General features: G+C 36.5%; 1 protein-coding gene across 2 annotated transcripts; it reads left to right on the forward strand.

The window, feature by feature from the left end:
• The first annotated feature begins 1,099 nt into the window (after nucleotides 1-1,099).
• On the forward strand, nucleotides 1,100-18,336 carry CEP15 (centrosomal protein 15). 2 transcript variants are annotated; one of them, XM_032149395.2, is made up of 6 exons: nucleotides 1,100-1,206; nucleotides 1,870-1,981; nucleotides 2,604-2,668; nucleotides 4,073-4,196; nucleotides 13,460-13,534; nucleotides 15,403-18,336. In XM_032149395.2, exons 3-6 carry the CDS (start codon nucleotides 2,616-2,618, stop codon nucleotides 15,535-15,537), a joined length of 387 nt encoding a protein of 128 aa, XP_032005286.1. In that variant the 5' UTR covers nucleotides 1,100-1,206; nucleotides 1,870-1,981; nucleotides 2,604-2,615; the 3' UTR covers nucleotides 15,538-18,336. The 2 variants fall into 2 exon arrangements, with proteins under 2 accessions (XP_032005286.1, XP_032005287.1); XM_032149396.1 differs by having other exon boundaries at nucleotides 1,173-1,383.
• Nucleotides 18,337-18,689: the final 353 nt, after the last annotated feature.

Below are 18,689 nucleotides of genomic sequence, written 5' to 3' on the forward strand. Positions count from 1 at the left end.
ACAAAAATACCTGTTCTTAGGATGTTCAAATTCTAGTGGTGGGTGCACTGGTAAACAAATAAATGAGTGATTACACAATATATGGAATGTTACTGTGTTATGGAAAAAAATAAAGCAGGTGGAGGATAGGGAGCCATGAGGTGGGGATATTTTTATATTGGAGATTGAAGGAATGGTCCTGTGAGGTAACAGATTGAAAGATACAAGGAGTCAGATCTATAAATGTCTGAAGAAGGGGCTTTCCAAGCAAAGGAAACATTAAGTGCAGAAGTCCTGATGCAAGAGCTACGTTTTATGTAAATATTCTGGGAGGAGAAAATTAAAAATACACCTTGGATTTTGGAGTCCTAGCTCTTTGTCTTTTACCAGCAAAGTATAATTTATAAGGAAAACAACTTTACCTCTCTTGAACCTGTTTCTTCCTCTGTATATTAGAGGACTGACACTACCACGTACTTCAGTTATTTCAAGGAACGAAAATTAAGAAATGCACTTTACAGAAACGAGGTATTACAAACAGTGCTAAATTAACAACCAAGCTTGTCTCCTTGGCTGTCAAATGAAGCTAATGTGCCCATTTAACAGGGCGTTGCGGGGACTCAAGGAGATAACTCACGTAAATATGTCGACTGACACTCAGAAACCCCTCAAGGCATGATCCAGCAATACTACTGTCAACACAGGGTCTACGAACTATGAGCGGGCAGGGGCTCTTGCTGCTCTGCTCAGTATGAGACGCCCAGGACGAAGCACCTCGAAACTGCTCCATAGGCATTCGCTGAATACACCGACTGTAAACTCCACTCACTTTAGACTACTGTGCCGAATTTTTCGCATTTCTACATTCTGCTGGGACATTCCAGCTTCTAAGAACCCAGCTTCACTCTGAAACTTTCAACATATGCAGCTCTCACTTTAAAGGTCTTGAAATGGAGTTACTACCAGACGGCCTTTCCCTAGGGTTCATAAAGACCGTTTCAAACCACCCTCCCGCGCGCCGCGTACCACACGCCCACCTTCTGGTTGCCGCGACTACACCTCACGAACCTTTCGCGCCCGAAGGCGACCCTTTATAAAGATGCGGTGACGTCACCGCGCGCCGCGCGTGCGCACATATGGCAACGTGACCACGCCCTGGCCTGCGCTGAGGCCCCGGCGTCGGCGCAGTAGCTGGTGCCTTCCCGGAAGGGCTCAGAGGCGGGCTCGGTGAGTGGAGTCGGACAGTGGGTGGGCCCCCTGACTGCCTGACGGTCGCGCAGGGGCCTGCAGGACCTCTGGGGAGGATGTTGTTAACTTAAAGAGCCAGGCTGATGAGGAAGGTTCATGAGTCCTTTGGGTATAAGCGGGAGTTGGGGCGGCCGGAGGGCAGATGACTCTGAGAAGGTGCGGATCTTCCATTCTGAGGGGAGAATTTGATTTGGTTTTGTCTAAAGTGCTGATAGCGGGCCTCACAGAAAAGTTACCATGAACCGACTTTCCGGGATTCCCTTGGCGCTGCATTAATTGGCCCCGTTGCAAAAGGAAACCGAGAGGAAGGCGGCGAGGATTGGCCTGCGCTGATGTTAGCGGAAAATATCTGTAATTAGACCCCGGAGGGCGGGCCTGTGAGCGATAGCTGTCCGCGGTGCTGAAGGAAAGGCAGCCACGCCCAGAGGAGGAAACCTAATGAGGGCAGGGCGGTGTTTCCGTTTTCCTTGGCGGGGTTCAGCGCCCTACACTCAATAGGCGTGGGCTTTCTAGCAGGGCTGGACACTCAGGCGGTGTGTTCATCTTTAGACAATCTTTATAGAGTGCATAGATGTTTAATTTCATAAAATTTAGGAAAGCTTCATTTCAGGAAGGAATTTTATTCCTCTTTTTCTCCCTTAGGGCAAGAACTTTCAGCTTTTAAGCCCAACCAGATGAGTCGCCTGCAGTTTTGGAGGCCTTCACAGCATTTCACTAGACATCTGTCTGTATCGGTCCAGTGTCTTTAGCCAAGGTGAGCTTGCTCGTGGTGTGAAGTGTGCCATGAAAATGGGCTTTCCTACACTCCACAAATGAGAGTGCTGAGCAGCCAGGGGAAGGGGAAGGTATCTATCTAATTGTGCCTTTCCTCACAGTTACACATGAAAAGTACTTTCCTATTTAGAAGAGAGATGGTAGAACTGGGCACTCTTCCAATAAAGGAAAGACCTTGAATTTCCAGTTGGTTCTCATACTTGTTTGCCTGCCTTTCTGTCTATGTGTGTTTGCACATGCATAAGGGATGGTGTTCCTGTGTTGAATTTTACAGAGCGGATTTCTTTTCTGTTGATTCAATAAAACGTTTACTAGTCCTAGTACCAGCTGCTTGTTTGTTTTTAATTCTGATTAAGGTTAGAGTCTAGAAAGAAAAGAGGAGACAATATGAAATATGTTGGGTTTACCTAATTCATGATATTCTTAGATGTATCTGGCATGCTGAATAAAAATGTGTTTAATTGCATCCTTTCATTTTATACATTATTACATCTTAAGTTTTCTGAGAGAACCAATGGATTAAGGTACTAAAATAATCAAATGTTGCAAAGCTGAAGACATGTGGTAGAAGTAACTTTACATGTTTTTATTCTTTATGACAGCTTTGATTAAAGATGACTTCCTTGTTTGCTCAAGAAATTCGCCTTTCTAAAAGACATGAAGAAATGTAAGTTTTTTTAAAGGGATGATTCAGATACAGAAATTGGACTGGCTTTGTTAGTGAAATATTGTATGCACAGGATGACTTAAAAATTTGAAAGCATGTCATTTTAATTTTCTGACATTTAAGAGGTTTTAGTGTTAGGGAATTTCATTGTTTCTTATGAATAAGCAAGATTAAAAGGTATGTTCTATGTATTTTTACTCTTTGTAAGTAACATATAGATAAATTTGCTCCTCCTCCCACCCTTTCTAGGCTCCACATTGGTATTTAATGGGCTTCTCTAAACCTCTTACCCAGGGCTGGCTTCATGGGTATATGACTTATATACAGTCACAGGTCCTGCATTTGGTTTAATGCTCTCGTGCAATTGTCTTGCATCATTTTGGACTGGACCCTGCAAATTATGTAGCCAGTCCTGCTCTTTGTTTTGTATTATTCACTCTTTTCCTCCTCTGTCTGTGGGCTTTCAGGTTTTCCTTTTCTTTAATTAATTACCAGACATTCTTTCCTTGGCTCCTAAGATGCTTTCCTTACCAAAAAATTGACTGTTCATAGACCTGAGATTTTAATTCCACCTTTAAGACAGCCTGATGAAACACAGGGTTTCTTGAGAACCTCCACAACTATTTGGGAAACAGTTTGACTGTTATGTATACCAACGTATGTATCTTTTAATCATCTTACATATTGTCTTAAAAAGAACAAAAACGTATAAAATAAGCATTTGACCAGCAGGAAACTTTTAAAGTATATTATATGTAACAAAGTAGTTTGAAGATATTTACTTGTAATTTTTTACATCTTTCTTCAATTACTGTTTTACCTTGTTGTGAGTATGCATACATACACACAGCCTCTCACTCATATATCAAACCATCATCTTTCTCTTGGAAAAAGAGGGAAAAAATATTTTTATTGCTTCTTCAAACATATGGAAGTTTAGCACAATTCTAAATGTGTAACATGAGATTCAGGGGTACTGAAGTGTTAAGCAGAAGGTTTCATATAGCAAGTTATATCAATGTATGTGTGTCGGGAGGTATATATAACTATGTGTACAAAGGGATATGTATTACAGTTTGCATTTTCACCAAAAATTAAAACATATCTTCAACATTCTAAAATAATTTCAAAAGACCAGAGAGGCTAAAAAAACAGAAGCATGTACTTATGGCATATATAAAGAATATGTTAATGAAAATAAAAATAATTTTAACCAGATTGACTTAAGACTTATTGAACTACCTCAGATTTTTCACTGTCTTATTAGTTGACATAGTAATTGACTTTCAGAATAGGTTAGAGTTGAAGTGAGATGCAATTAAGAAATGAATTTTTTATATTGGTCAAGCAGTAAAATGTTTGCTTTTACTTTTTTAACTCTATATAATCTTCATTTTTTTCTAGAGTATCACAAAGATTAATGTTACTTCAACAAATGGAGAATAAATTGGGTGATCAACACACAGAAAAGGCATCTCAACTCCAAACTGTTGAGACTGCTTTTAAAAGGAACCTTAGTCTTTTAAAGGTAAGTTTCTATGACTTGAATATAGAGATTTATCCCACCTTCTCAAAAATCTTTTAGGTAAGTTTCATAAAATTGATTTATATAACTTATAGGTTCTGAGTAATAAGTAGAATTACTAAAGCAGCATCTTTTTTAAAAGCCCATGTCAGTTAGATAAGTAGCATATGTATCCTCATTTTTTTACATTAAAAAAATTGAACTTTACTTACGCTAAATGTTTGCAATCAACTAGAAAATCAATGACTACAGAAGGAATTGTAAGGTCACCCTTTTGCAAGAAGTAAGAAACAGAAGATGTACCTTTCCATCTTTCATGTTCTTTTATTTGAAAGGAAATCCTGCAAGGCCATAAAGTACCTTTAAGATATTGAGAGCCAACTCACAACGATCAAACATCATAAAAACAAGAACAATTTGATTTTGCCTGACTAGGCAAACACACAGAATTCATATCTATGATAACAGATTTCCCAGCTCCCTCTTGATGGATATGGAGGAGTGGTCAAAGTGTATGATTGTGCGGGGCCTCACCATTTGGCCAATGTGCCCATTTGGAGTAGAATCATATGTGTAACATTTTTGGCTGCTTGTTATACTTTGCTTCCAGAATTGTATGGCTTCATCCATAATTAAAACCCTAAAGTTTGCTTCCATTCAAGCTTCCAAGAGATCCTATGACTAAAACATTTGGTAGTAAGACTATATTATTTAAGTTATAAAGCAGTGTTTTCAGTTTTTTATTGTTAAATATTTTCATCGATAGGCATGATATAGTTATCTTCTGTCCTCACTAGAGGATAAAGGAAGAGGAAAATTCAGTTATCTTCTCAGCTTCTGGCAGTTTGATCCACAGTAATTTAAGTCACAGCCATAGTGCTACCAAAGCATTCTATATTGCCATATGTCTTACTTGCCCAATGGTGTTAGCAATATTTATTTTTAAATGGAAATATATAGGATAATCTGGAATTTGCTCTGAAAAGTTAGAAAAACTAAATTAGAAGGCTTAATTGCTACCTACCTGCAGCACGTGATATGATATTTGGTTTTCAAGCATTTTCCTTTTAATGAGCAAGTATTTGATGAATGCTTAGAGGGTCGTTACTATTGAGCTAGTTCTGGGCAGAAAGTAGGGACAACAAAATAAGTATAAATCAGAGCTCTTGATATCAAGAACCCAGAAACTTTGTGTGATCAAACATTAAATTACATGGAATGGAGTCAGGACTACAGAAGTAAAAGTTAAAAAATCTTTGAGAGCTAGAATATTCAAAAAGGTCTCAGAGAAGAAGCTAAGCCTAGCCTGTGTTTCAGTAGGCAGAAGGCAAGGCATACTGTTGGATTCTTACAAAAGAGCCAAGACCCGAAGACTGACCTTGTTAATGATCCTGGGAGTGTGACTAACTAGCCTAGAAATTCACAGGAAACAAGGTTGGATATGTGTTATGGGACCAAAGAAGTTGAGACTTGATATATAGACATAATTCAGTACTGAAAATGACTAAGCAAAAGAAAAATATAGACTTACATAAGAAATAAATGAGTGGGTATTTAAGAAAGATTCATTTGCTATTTAGATGCAAGATGATTTCAAAAATGGAGAGAATAGAGTTCAGAAGGGTAGCTAAGAAATCGTAGTCATACATATATAAGGAACATAATGAACCTGATTTCATAGTTACGAGAAACTACAATTTGGTATGATTTTTTCCCCGATTATCAAAGTAATATATTCCTACTGTAAAAAAAAAATTTTTTAAGAGTAAAGAAGACAAAATAGCATAGCTTCCATATCATCCTACTGATCTAAAATTAATACATTTTTGTATATTTTCTTTCAGTACTTCAATAAACATTTATTGAGCAACTGTTATATCACAAACACAGTGCTTGCTGCTAGAGATGCTGCCTCTTCTCTTTTTTTGCATTCTTTGAGTCATTGCATATGCAATTTTTAAAATCCTACTTTCCCTCATATGTTTTTAAACTTTGGAAAGAATTTTAGTGGCTCTACCATAGAAGTCATTATGAAAGTAAAATAAATGAGACTTAGCCAGGCACAGTGACTCATGTCTGTAATCTTTGGATTACACTTGGGGAGGCCAAGGCAGGAGTATCCCTTGAGCCCGGGAGTTCAGGACCAGCCTGAGCAACACAGCAAGACCCTATCTCTAAAAAAATGTTAAAAAACTAGCTGGTCATGGTGGTGCATGCCTGTACTCCCAGCTGCTTGGGAGGCTGTGGCAGGAGGTTCCCTTGAGCCCAGGAGTTCAAGCTTACAGTGAGCTATGATCATGCAGTGCAGTCACTGTACTTGCAGCCTGAGTGACAGAGTGAGACTCTGTGTCTGGGGAAAAATAAATAAATAAGACTTGATTGCAGAATTTTGAGTTGGTAGACACTTTAAAAATATGTATATTAGATTTGATTCTCATCTAAAGGTATTTAATTTTTTTTTAGCATTAAAACTTTTTTCATGTTAAAATAGATAGAAGTGGACCTGCTTTGAGTCAAAGCCTTACCTGTTCAGTCTTTCCTTGACTGCCCAGCTGTGGCTTTAAGGAACTGTGAAAACCACTGATCTGGGCTAATTCCGTAATTTAAAGATGAGGAAACCATAGGGCAATTACTCCTGATACCACTTGTTCAGGACAAGTTAAGTTACATCTAGGATAGGTACTTCAGAAGTACAGCCTACACTTTAAAAACAGTTCCAATAAAACTTCAAAGCATTTCTGTAATAAGAGTACAAAATATGGATGACCTCTATTAACATCCATTATTTGACCTTATTTAGATCTTCTGACCAATATAATAAACATTAAAAAGGAATGAGCTTTCAGTTTTGAAAAGGAAAGTATAACACTAGCATTTTGGAATGATATGGTTATATACTTTAAAAAGCCAAATTTGTTCTAAAAGTAGTATAATATGAGTTGAGTAAAACTGATGGATAAAAGATACAAAAATCAATAGTAATTCTATGTGTACAACTGGAAAATATAAGAAATCACGTTCACATTAGCAATAAAATTCTAAAATACTTGGGAATGATCTTAACAAGGGGTTTGCATGATTGGTGTGAAGACAATTATTACACTGAAATGGAAGATTTGAAAGAAAACTTACAAGGAAACATATGCCTTAATCCTGACTAGGGAGACTATTGTTTTTTTAAAGTCAGCTGTTACACATACCCTCTGAATTGAGTCTTTGTAAAGACTAACATAAAATTAAAAAGAAGCTATCACAAAATTATTTTTAGATTTAAATAAGTTCCAACAGAATTTGCCTTGAACTCAATAAAATTTCTGTAAATTCCTTTGGAAAATAGCAGGAATATAAAATATCAAAGAATATATTTTAAAAAGCAGTGAGGAAGAGACCAATTCCATCAAATATTTGAACATATTAGTAAATGAATAGATATGAATGTAGGTAGTGAAGAATAGGCTTCAGTCAGTAACTATCATCAAAGTTAGTGAACTTTGAAAACACAGGGTGGGTGATTTTTCCCTGTTAGTAAAATGGAATTTATCTACCTTTTAAGAACATAACAGAATTGGTATAGATGTGGAAGCGAAAGAGAAAATTGTGTTTTTTATAAATACTGCCACAATGTAAGCTGACATCTCTCCCCACGTACCTACCATAAAATTTAGTTTTATCTAGAAAGGCAATTCTGAAGTAGGGCCAGGTGCGGTGGCTCACGCCTGTAATCCCAGCACTTTGGGAGGCCGAGGCGGGCGGATCAAGAGATCAAGACCATCCTGGCCAACATGGTGAAACCCCGTCTCTACCAAAAATACACAAATTAGCTGGGTGTGGTGGTGCGCGCCTGTAGTCCCAGCTACTCTGGAAACTGAGGCAGGAAAATTGCTTGAACCCGGGAAGCAGGGGGTTGCAGTGAGCGAGATTGCAACACTGCACTCCAGCCTGGCGACAGAGTGGGACTTCGTCTCAAAAAAAAAAAAAAAGGCAATTCTGTAAGTAAACATCACCTCAAGAGTAAGCTCATGAGTAAGCTGGACAAACACTCCAGGGTGAGAAAGAATGGGAAAGTGCTGTAGCCGGTGAGAGAATCCTTCCACTGAAGAATGCCCTGGAAGCCTTTATGGGGCAGTTGGCAGTTAAACAGAGACTTCAACAAACTGCCACCCAAGATGGTCAGTGACTTACATGACCCTATCTCTCCTCTTTCCTTCTTACATTTCTCACCTCCAGTTCCTTGAAGAATACGTTTAATAAATGCTTACATTGTACCAATGACCCTGTATCTCATGCTTTAGTATCTTATTTTTTCTATCCCAGAAATGGGCCCTCCAGCAGATTAAAAGATTAAAACCAGCCTGGCCATAGCTGGATTCACTGTACATATTTATAGTGAGGTATTAGATTTCAAGTTTTGGAGGAAGTGGCATGTATAGGGATGGGGAGAGAAAGAGATCTCAGCATGTGACTTTCTGTGCTCATATTTCACCTTTCCTAATCATGAATTAACTCATTTAAATATAGCCTTCTCAGTTCTGCCATAGAGTAACATTTATACCATCATCTACACTGGGAACTTGTTTTTTAACTGTTATGAAGAGTTTCAAGCCTATATAGAAGAGAGAATGGAAGAATGTACTTGCATGTACTTATTACCCAGATTCAATAATTATTGAAACATGGCCAATCTTGCTTCATCTATATACCTCATCCCCTTCCCCAACCACTCAGATTATTTTAAAGGTATTCTCCAGAAATCATATTGTTTCACCTATATCTATTTCTGAATATATGTATTTTTTCCGTGTATATCACTAAATGATAAGGACTATTTGACTATTTTAGGCAAAATCACAATACTATTATCAATAAGAAATTACCACTAATTCCTCAAATATTCAGTCAGAGTTCACATTTCTCTGATAAATCTGTAGGCGTGTTTACATTTGTTTGGATCAGAATCCAAATAAAATCTAACATTGTACTCGATTGATAAGTCTCTAAAAGTATCCCCTGACCTTTTCATCCACTTTTAATTTATGTGCGAAGGAATTAGGTCATTTGTCCTATGCGTTTCCCAGTTTGGATATTGCTAATTACATCTCTGACATATCATTTTGCATGTTCCTGTATTCTCCGTAATTCCTATAAATTGATCTAGAGCTGTGCTGTCCAACAGAAATATAATGTGAGCACATATGTAATTAAAATTTTCTAGTGACCACTTTTAACAACGTCAAAAGAAACATGAAATTAATTTTAATAACATTTTAATGAGGCATATACAAAATATTATTTCAAATGTTTCTACCAAAAATTTGTAATTAAATATCCCACATTCTTTTTCTTACTAAGCCTTCCGAATTCAGTACATGTTTTGCACTTACAGCACATCTTAATTTGGACTTGCCACATTTTAAGTGCTCAGTAGCCACATGAGGCTAATGGCTGTCATATGAGCAGTGAAGTTCTAGAGGCTGGATCAGATTCAGGTTCATTGGGGGAAGAACATTTCCATAATTCCTGGCTGTCTCTCATTTTGGAATGTTGGCAGTCATTGATGATCCTTGCCTAGATATATTCATTAGAAGTTGCAAAATTCTTTTATTCCTTCTCTTTGAATAGCTTGTAACTTATATGAAGAGAATCTTCCCCTCATCACTTATTTGGTTACACTGAAGTACAGTTCATGTAGGAAAAGGTATGATGACTCTTGGACACTTTCTCTGTAGCTTTCAAAATCATCGTTTGGTTCTCTGGCATCCTCTAATGGTGACGAATGAGGTGGTATTTTGTTTTTAATTTATCTAGGATTTGCAATGTTTCAATCCCTTGCAATTTTTGTTCTTATTTATGCCCGATGTGTCCCATTTTTACTATGGGGAAGCCTCTTCAAGTTAACTCCTGAATGTCTTTGACATGGTCCTAACAGTCTTTGATAGTTTCTTTTCTTTATGATGTGATAAGTTATTCCAGGCCCATTGTGTGCCTTTGCTGCCCAGACCTGGAATTGGCCATTGCTCCAAGAAGCCCTGGTTCCTTTTGGCAGGAAATATATTTAGAGCCCTCAATGTGGGCACTAGGAATGTTTATTTCAACTTGTTTTGTTGTTGTCATTAAGGTAAAATACATCAAGAGCTCATAACAGTATCTCCAGTTCAATTGCACGATTGCAGATTTAACTTAAAATCGCTGATCTTATGCATCTAACCTTCTTTTTGTAACACCAAAAATCTGTTTCCAAAGAATTATTCTATGATACAGACATAGCTATTACCAATAATATGATTACTGAGAATGGTTTTCAGTAAGATAACTTTTACAATTTCTTTTTGTCCCCAGGGCATACCCCCACTAGGGGTGTCCAGTCAATACTGTGTTCTAAGAATACTTGATGTAGCTCTTCTCTGTGTGGTTATACCGCCAACTACGTAATAGTTAGATTTGTCACATTTAGTTTCCAATTTGGGGGGAATTGCTTTTTTATTTGTCCTATAACTATATAAAATTTTAAATGTTCTAGTGGCAAGTCTATAAGACAAAGAAACAAAGTATAGTCAAGTACATGTCGCCTCCCTTTTCGCCCCCCTTTTTCCTTTCCCTCTGCCTGCCTTGGATACCTTTTTTTAAAAAAGTTTTGGTTTATAATCAGGAAACTTTGACATCTTATTTATTCATTTAATGAATATTTAATGCCTAGTACATGCCCTGCACTTTTTTAGATACTCAGATGCATAAAGGTTGTATGGGACACAGTCCTTACCTTCTGGTAGTATATAATCAAAGGAAAGGTTCTTATATGGAAGTATTGGGTATAACTGGCTATAGAAGGCTAGGATCAAATTGCAAAGTTTTTTTGTTTTTTTTTCAGTCAGGCTAAGGAATTCACACTTCATCCTCTATGTAGTGGGGACTGATGATTTTTTAAGTCTAGGGAAAGACATATTCAAAGTAGTTCTTTAGAAAAATGAATTGATCCCCTCTTAAGTATGGACAGAAGTAAAACAAGACATACTCTAGGCATACATCATAGAGTAAGTACTCCTAAAGTATTTGTTGAATGAATAAGTGTAATAATAAGGCCATAGCATTGGGAATGAAATGAAAAGGCTAGGAGAGATATCCTGAAAGAACAATTAATAGACCTTTGAAAATTTAAATGGCAGGTATAAGAAGAGTTAAAGATAGACTATAGAGCATAGGTATCTGAGGGAAGAGAATTCTCACTATTGTTCATTCATTATATCCAGTAGGAATAAGATGAGCTTAGTTTCATTTGGTTGAGAAGTAAGGGCTAGGAAGAAAGGTTAGCCATGCCTCTACAGTAAAAGCTATTAAAGCTAGGTAGACCACAATCTTGAGAGAGATAAGGTAAAAATATGAGGACAGCTGCCACAGATCTTAAGAGAGCTCACACTTAGGAACAAGGACAGAAAAATTAGCCAGCTAAAGAGGAAGAAAAGTAGGAATCAGAGGTGAGCATGTCATCTAAGAAAGCAAATGTCTCTTAAGCTAAGAAAGAAGTTTTTCAGAGGGCTGATAATTTATAGTCAGAATGCTGCAGAGATAACAGTCAAGTGTCTAACCATAGGCCTGCTTTACCAGGCCACATGTCTCCTACTTGTATCTGCCTTTCCATTTACAAATCTGCTCTCCTGTCAGAGAGATATTAAGTATCCTTATTTTCTGGTCTTCAAGAAAAATGTTTATAATATTGTCTACAATGCTAAGTGGCACCAAGATCTGCCACTAACAATAATCTTAAAACTTCTTAGAATAATGACCATAATTGGACTTGTGATGATTTTATTTGTGTTTATTTGATTTATAAAGGTAAAAAGCATTTTCTCCAGGACCTTGTAAAACCTCAGTGTAATCACACAAAAGTTATTAGGCTTCTGTATCTGTCATAGCGTCAGCATCAAAAGCTCTTTAGCATGCGTCTTAGCTATAAACTTCTGGTATGGGATAGACATCCTAAAAATCGGCTTTTTTTCCCTAAATTCATGGCTTTTTTCCTTCAAATCACCTTCCTCTAGAGAGCAGGTGCATTAATGGTTGTGCAACTTTGGGGAGTCCCTTTAGGGAATTTCCTGTTTTTCCCTTTTACATTTCACACCCATTCCTTGCTCCCGCCGCAACCATCTGCTATCTCTTTTCTCCTGTTCAGCATTGGCTTCTTCACACCCCACTCCCACGCCCTTTTCCATCTCTCTCCGTCTGTCCAACAGCCCTCTACTTAGATTGCTCCAATGCTTGTACAGGAATCAGAGAACTTTCTCTTTTCTGTCAACTCACTAAGCTCAAAAGAGAGACAAAATCTATATGGCCTGTGACCAAGGCCACTGTGAACTTGACAGACGTAAATGGGCACAAGACAACATGGGTGCTGATTTTGGGAGCGTTTATTAGACAATGCTCAAATGTTTCACTAAAAATTTGCAGAGTCCTGCATTTCTGGGCATTTGCTTCGTGTATATATCAAGATAAGAATCTTTACCAGGGTATGAATTAAGTTTAGTTACCTTGGTGTTTTTACAACTATAAGAGAAAATACACATATCTACAAGTAAAACTACACATTAAAGCATGGTGCTTGAATACTTTCAGCTGAATGACATACTAGCTAGCAATAAAACTTGCTATTGAAATTAGCTTAGAAAGCTAGTACTAAAAAAATCTAGATAGTATAATGAACAGGTTCTTGTCACTAAGTACTGAGGTATCTTACTGAGCTTCCATTAAATATATGGAATATTTGCATATATATAAATTTTTAAATTGAACATTGAACAAATGACACGTGTGCCATTGATAGGCTATTTACATCATCGGGAGAGACTAGAACTCTTCACTTTTAAGATTAGCACAGGGTGGGTCTGAGTATCTGACTATTTTTGTATCTGAATATTATTTTATCCTTCTGGCTGTTTTTTAGTGATGTAAGAGCTAAATTAATGCGCTGAGCAGTATTATAAGACACTCTTGGTGCATGAATTACTGACATTTACTAGCTATTCAAAAGTGAAAAGGCAGAACTTAGAATTACCACCTCCCCCACCTCTATTTCAAAATAAGAAACGCTGTATTCTCTATCTGAAATGGATTAATTGAACAATGATCAGTTTTCCTACCATGGTGTGCCTCCATCCATTCCAACTATATCCAGAGAAGAGTTGAGGTGAGAGATTTGGGATATAGATATTGCTAGTACAGGTGCCATTTGTTTTATGTAAATCCACTTTAATATAAAATGCCGATATCTGTTACAGGATATAGAAGCGGCAGAAAAGTCACTACAGACCAGGATTCACCCACTTCCACGGCCTGAGGTGGTTTCTCTTGAGGTGAGCATCTTAAGGAACAAATGTAAAAAGAGAGACCCTATCTATCAGTAGTGCACTACAAGTTAAACAATGGTTATGTGTATTTTCCAGATATATTTATTCAGTAAATTAAAGAAGATATGCCTGTTTGATCTTTTTATGTCCACAGTACTGTGCTTTATACATAGTAGGTAACTGAGAAGTATCTTGATTTTAAAAAGTTTAGCAGTTGGAAATTTTATAAAGATGGGGATCTTTTCACCTTGTCACTTAGAAACAACTAGCCTGTTAAACCGTAACAGACAATATGCACTAAATCATGAGATGACAACACAGCTAACTAAAATGCTTTTGCTGCTTGCTGATGTTAGAAGTAGCAGTTTAGTCCCTTCACCAAAAATTTAACCAGAGCTAATTAAATTCATATTATCATACAATATAGTATGGCTTTTGTCTGTTTTATTTTGTTCAGTTCAAGAAGAGATTGGGAAGATGGTTAGCAAAAATAAACTATATTTGGTATATGAATATGTTTGTGATGAATGGGAATTTACTACATATAGAATAGTTTCATTTTGTATTTTTAATGACCTTTCTCAAATACAGTTTTGCTTTCTCCCCAACTGGGGATGAACAGACTCAAAATTAGAGGCTGAAAATTTTCCCCTCAATTTTCTGTGTCATCTTGGGTAATAAAACAAGGCAGTGATCAAGGATACAAAAAACTCTGGTACAGAGTTGTGTCTTGGACGTGTCTTTTTCTTTGTTTGATTCTCCTATACCTTACTCTGGCATATACAGGACCCACAGAATGGGAGTTACTCCAGCTGCGAATGTCAGGGAAACTCCCAACCGCTCCCAACCACCAGCCTCAGATGGTATTTTTCTTAACTAGTCTTGCACAGCAGGATGACCTTTACTTTAAGTATGTCAGGCTGTTTCTCAGACCACATGCATGGATATATAGACATATAGAATCCCTCACCATTTTCAACTTTCAGAACTGCTGTATTCAATGCTTGGAGTGAATATTTTTGTGTTTCTAGTGCTAACTCATTGGCTGAATTTCCAAAAATGAGATTGATAGTGATGATCTAATATCAGTTGCCCTCCTATGACACAGGGCTTTGGGCAGTTTAGTTCTCTTTGACCTCCTTAGGGCAGTCACCCAAGAAACCAAAGCTAGACACAACACAGCAATGTTGCATGAGCTTCTAAAGCCTATAGACTTCTACAGTCAGACCAGTCATACAGCATCTCAACTTCCAAGCTATTTGTATTAAAAATGGTTAAATTATATTGACATTTTTGTCATCATAAAAATGGGGAAAAATTATAGTGGATATATATTTCCTACACAATTAAGGTTCCATTGTATCTAATTCCTGTACTACAACACACTAGTTGTATTTCAGTTCCTGATCTCATCCCAGGTCAAATCTTTTGATGTTAATCCTAAAGCATGATTTATGTTTGATAATTTCATTGTAATAATTTCAGTATGGGGTAATCATTTGGTATGGGATTTGGAATATTAAACAAAAACATTTAATGATTATATCACCATAAATGATACTATTAGCAATAATTATGAAGTTGGCCACAAGAGGGCGTGTAAAATCACAATAAAATTCTAAAACCTGTAATTCTGCCAGGCTCTGGTTTTACTGAGAAATTTGAAAATTAACACTAGTAAGTAGCCAGATTTTTTTCTAAAATTAACATAAAATATTCTGTAGAGGAAATGCATTCTACGTATATGTGTGTGTGTGTGTGTGTGTGTATATACACGCACACACAATCTTAAGTGAATAAACATTTAGACTATTATGAAGAGCCAAGTTCAATTGCTTGATATGCTTTTTTACTTTTGGATTTTTTTTTTCCAGACTCGTTACTGGGCATCAGTAGAAGAATATATTCCCAAATGGGAACAGTTTCTTTTAGGAAGAGCACCATATCCTTTTGCTGTTGAAAATCAAAATGAAGCAGAAAATACCATTCAAAATGAGGCACAGCGATAAGTTCTTCACATGCTATTTCAAAAAGCCTGTTTAGTAAAGCTGAACGTTAAGGTGTATGTAGGTTATTGCAGGAGCTTTAGGAATTAAATATGTTCATATTCTTCCATTATCTCCTAAGTGACAGTGAAGATATGAGAACTTACTGGCAAGTCTCATGTTATCACCTACTACTATTTCAAGGTCATGAATTTGCTTCCTACCAAACCCATAGATGTGTTAAACACTAATACTAAAAGTTGGACTCTTTATTAATTAAATTATTGTCAGTGTTGTGTGTTGTTTAAAAAAAAAAACAATTTACAATCATTCTCCTCTAAGCAGGTATCTTGGTTCTGGTTTTAAGTTTTTTAGAATCTTTACTTTTTAGGGACAGGGTATAGGATCAACATGGTTCTTTTTTTTTTTTTTTTAAACCATTATTGTTTCTTTTAACAAATTAAAAGACAATGACCCCTAGACTGCTCTAGTAAAATAACTTATGAGAGAATAAATTCATAGGATTTTGTCCCTCACAGATAGCCAAAGCTCTACAAGTTCTGGAGACAGAAAGAACTGAACTATAAAGCAGTCAATAAGTAGCCAGTTTCAGGAAGACTCAGACTTGGTTTTGAAAAAGGATTCCTTTTAGAGCTGGGAATGGTTATTGGATTTTGACTTGGTGAAGGATTGCCAACCTTGTGAATGCAAATAACCCCACTCTTGTCTTTTCATCTTTAAACTTCCCCTTCCCGCTTCCTTCTAATTTCATTATTCCTGAAAAAACTGTCAGTCAGAAAGCGTTGGGTCACAACCCTAAACAGCTTTGAGATTCCTCAGTCCACCTCTGCTTGAGCACTTAAAAAAAAAAAAAAAGATATATATATATACACACATATATCTATAAAACTTTGCAACTACAGAGGCAGCCTCTGCTAGTAAAGGGTACCTATGCTATATTACAATGAAATGTTTTAAATTTCAAGCTGGTTTATGTTTTTAAAAGAAGACAATAGGAAAAGCTAAATACACAGCAACAACAACAAGTATATTGAAACGTCCATTGTGCCGATAAGTTCCTTTAAACTACCATCTTGGAAATATCCTGTTGAGTGGGTGTTGGTGTGGGTAACAATAATGTTGTTTTCATAATATGTGCTGGCAGATTAGCACACTTCTCTACAGTGTTAACAGTTGTAATTAAGGAATAAACAGCACAGGGTGTCAGTCCGATGACAATTTCATCTATAGTGTCACAATACAAAATGTCACAAAATATTAGAACTGTTATATAACTATAAAAAGTATCAACTTAAAAGCTAAAAGCCTTTGAAAAAAGAAGACAGAGGAAGGAAGAAAAAAGAAAACTGGCATAGCAACCAGAACAATTTTATACCTTCTCAAGAATGTTCTGTCATGAAAATAAATTGATAATTTTTTTCTGTTACATTACAGTTTGGTTTCTAGCCATCCAGTTGATTTAGCAGGAGAATGCAGGTTTTTTTAGCAGCTTTGAATTGGTAAACAGATTTAGATGTAGTAGAAAGGAACATGAGGAAGTTGTTTTTTTTTTTTAACATCCAATCTTTCCCAGCATATGCACATAAGAAGGTGAATGAAGCAATGCGAAACTTATTTCTCTTTAGTCAAGTGAAAAAAAGGCTAAACATTTGTTAGATGGTAAAATATTGTGTCAAGCGAGTAGGCAAATTCCAAAATTACACAGTGGTTGATACGTTAACATCCTCAAATATTTGAGCGTACACTTCCTTTGAGATCTGTAAATTAAATCACCAGTAGGTTAGATTAAAATACAAAACAAATGGCAATCTAACCATCTCAGAAAAGGTTCAGGTTTTTTTCTCCCCAAAATTGAGAACTTGCTAAATAATTTTTGAAAAGCATAAACATAATACACCCTGGGTTACGATCGAGGGCAGAAGGGAAGGCATTTCCAAGGCTCCTGCTGGAGTGTTTTCCCCATTTTTGTTAATACCGCAAAAACTCCCAGAGATGACTTTATTCCTGGCCCCTGCAGAGCTCTCCTCCCCACCCCCACCTTGTAGACGGTAACAGATTGCACCACATGGTGTCTGTTTAAAAAAAACAAAAAAGATTCCCACAGGGACCTGGATATCCCATTAATGGGCTTTATATTCCTCATGGCAACTTAGCTTTACACAGGAATTTCCAAACATTGTTTCCTGTTAAGAAGGGAGGAATACCATATATAATGTATATTTTTTCTACAATTAGTAGGAATCAGACAAGGAAAAGGAAATATCATCTATTCATACCTTTCTCTCCAAATTCAGTGTTCTTTCCATATGCTCCATTGTACTCCACCACTCTTCTCCATGAAAACTATGAATTTATGTTTTGTTTTAGAAAAATGGAGTTTTCAAAATGAAAGTCGAATAATTTTTTCCAAAGCCGTTTGTGGACTGTTGGAAATGCATAAATATTAAAAGCTCATTTTCTGCAGAAACACTTCTGCTGTATGAAATTATTAAACTGTAAAATGCTAAAGATCAGAAGGAGCTACAGTTTTTCTTTAAACTTGAAAAAAAAAAAAAAATTAAGTATTAAGGAAAAAGCCTAGTACTCTGGAAACCAGACATCTGGTCTTTCTCATGCGTAGGGAGCAGTGTGAATGAAAGTGAAGTCAAACGGACAGTTTTTTTCTGCATTATGCACAAGGTGTTTTAAATTGTCAGCTTAAGGTTTAGATGAAGATAATCTTTAACTTTGTTTATAATTTTTGCTATTTTGCATTATCCCCCTTTTTCCATAAAAAATAAAGTGCATATGTCTGCAAATTTATTTTGAATCAAAATTAAACTTATTTTGAGATTATTTTACCACTTCTGAGATAATTGGAGACACACATGTGTGCACGTGTGTGTGTGTGTGTGAGAGAGAGAGAGAGAAACCAAGGGTTGCTGTCACCAATTCAAGAGGAAGATACTAAGCTTTAAGCCCACTGGGAAGTAGATTTTTTTTTAGTGTGTAAAGTTAAAGCACAAGGCCATAAATTTGGCTTATCTACAAAATATAGTCTTCCCTCTCCTTTCATTAGTGTATTAATTTATCTTTTTTACTCTAAGCCAATTCACATCTTTTTCTTTTTAAGCTAGTCTTTTATTTAAGACAATAAAGTTTTCAATCCCGCTAAG

Source organism: Hylobates moloch, unplaced genomic scaffold (genome assembly GCF_009828535.3).
Source record: "Hylobates moloch isolate HMO894 unplaced genomic scaffold, HMol_V3 SCAFFOLD_4, whole genome shotgun sequence".
NCBI classification, from domain to species: Eukaryota; Metazoa; Chordata; class Mammalia; order Primates; family Hylobatidae; genus Hylobates; species Hylobates moloch.

Coding starts and splice junctions, on each gene's coding strand:
- CEP15 (XM_032149395.2), top strand. CDS start 2,616: ATGACTTCCTTGTTTGCTCAAGAAATTCGCCTTTCTAAAAGACATGAA. Junction 2,669..4,072: donor TCTAAAAGACATGAAGAAAT/GTAAGTTTTTTT, acceptor ATTTTTTTCTAG/AGTATCACAAAGATTAATGT. Junction 4,197..13,459: donor GGAACCTTAGTCTTTTAAAG/GTAAGTTTCTAT, acceptor TATCTGTTACAG/GATATAGAAGCGGCAGAAAA.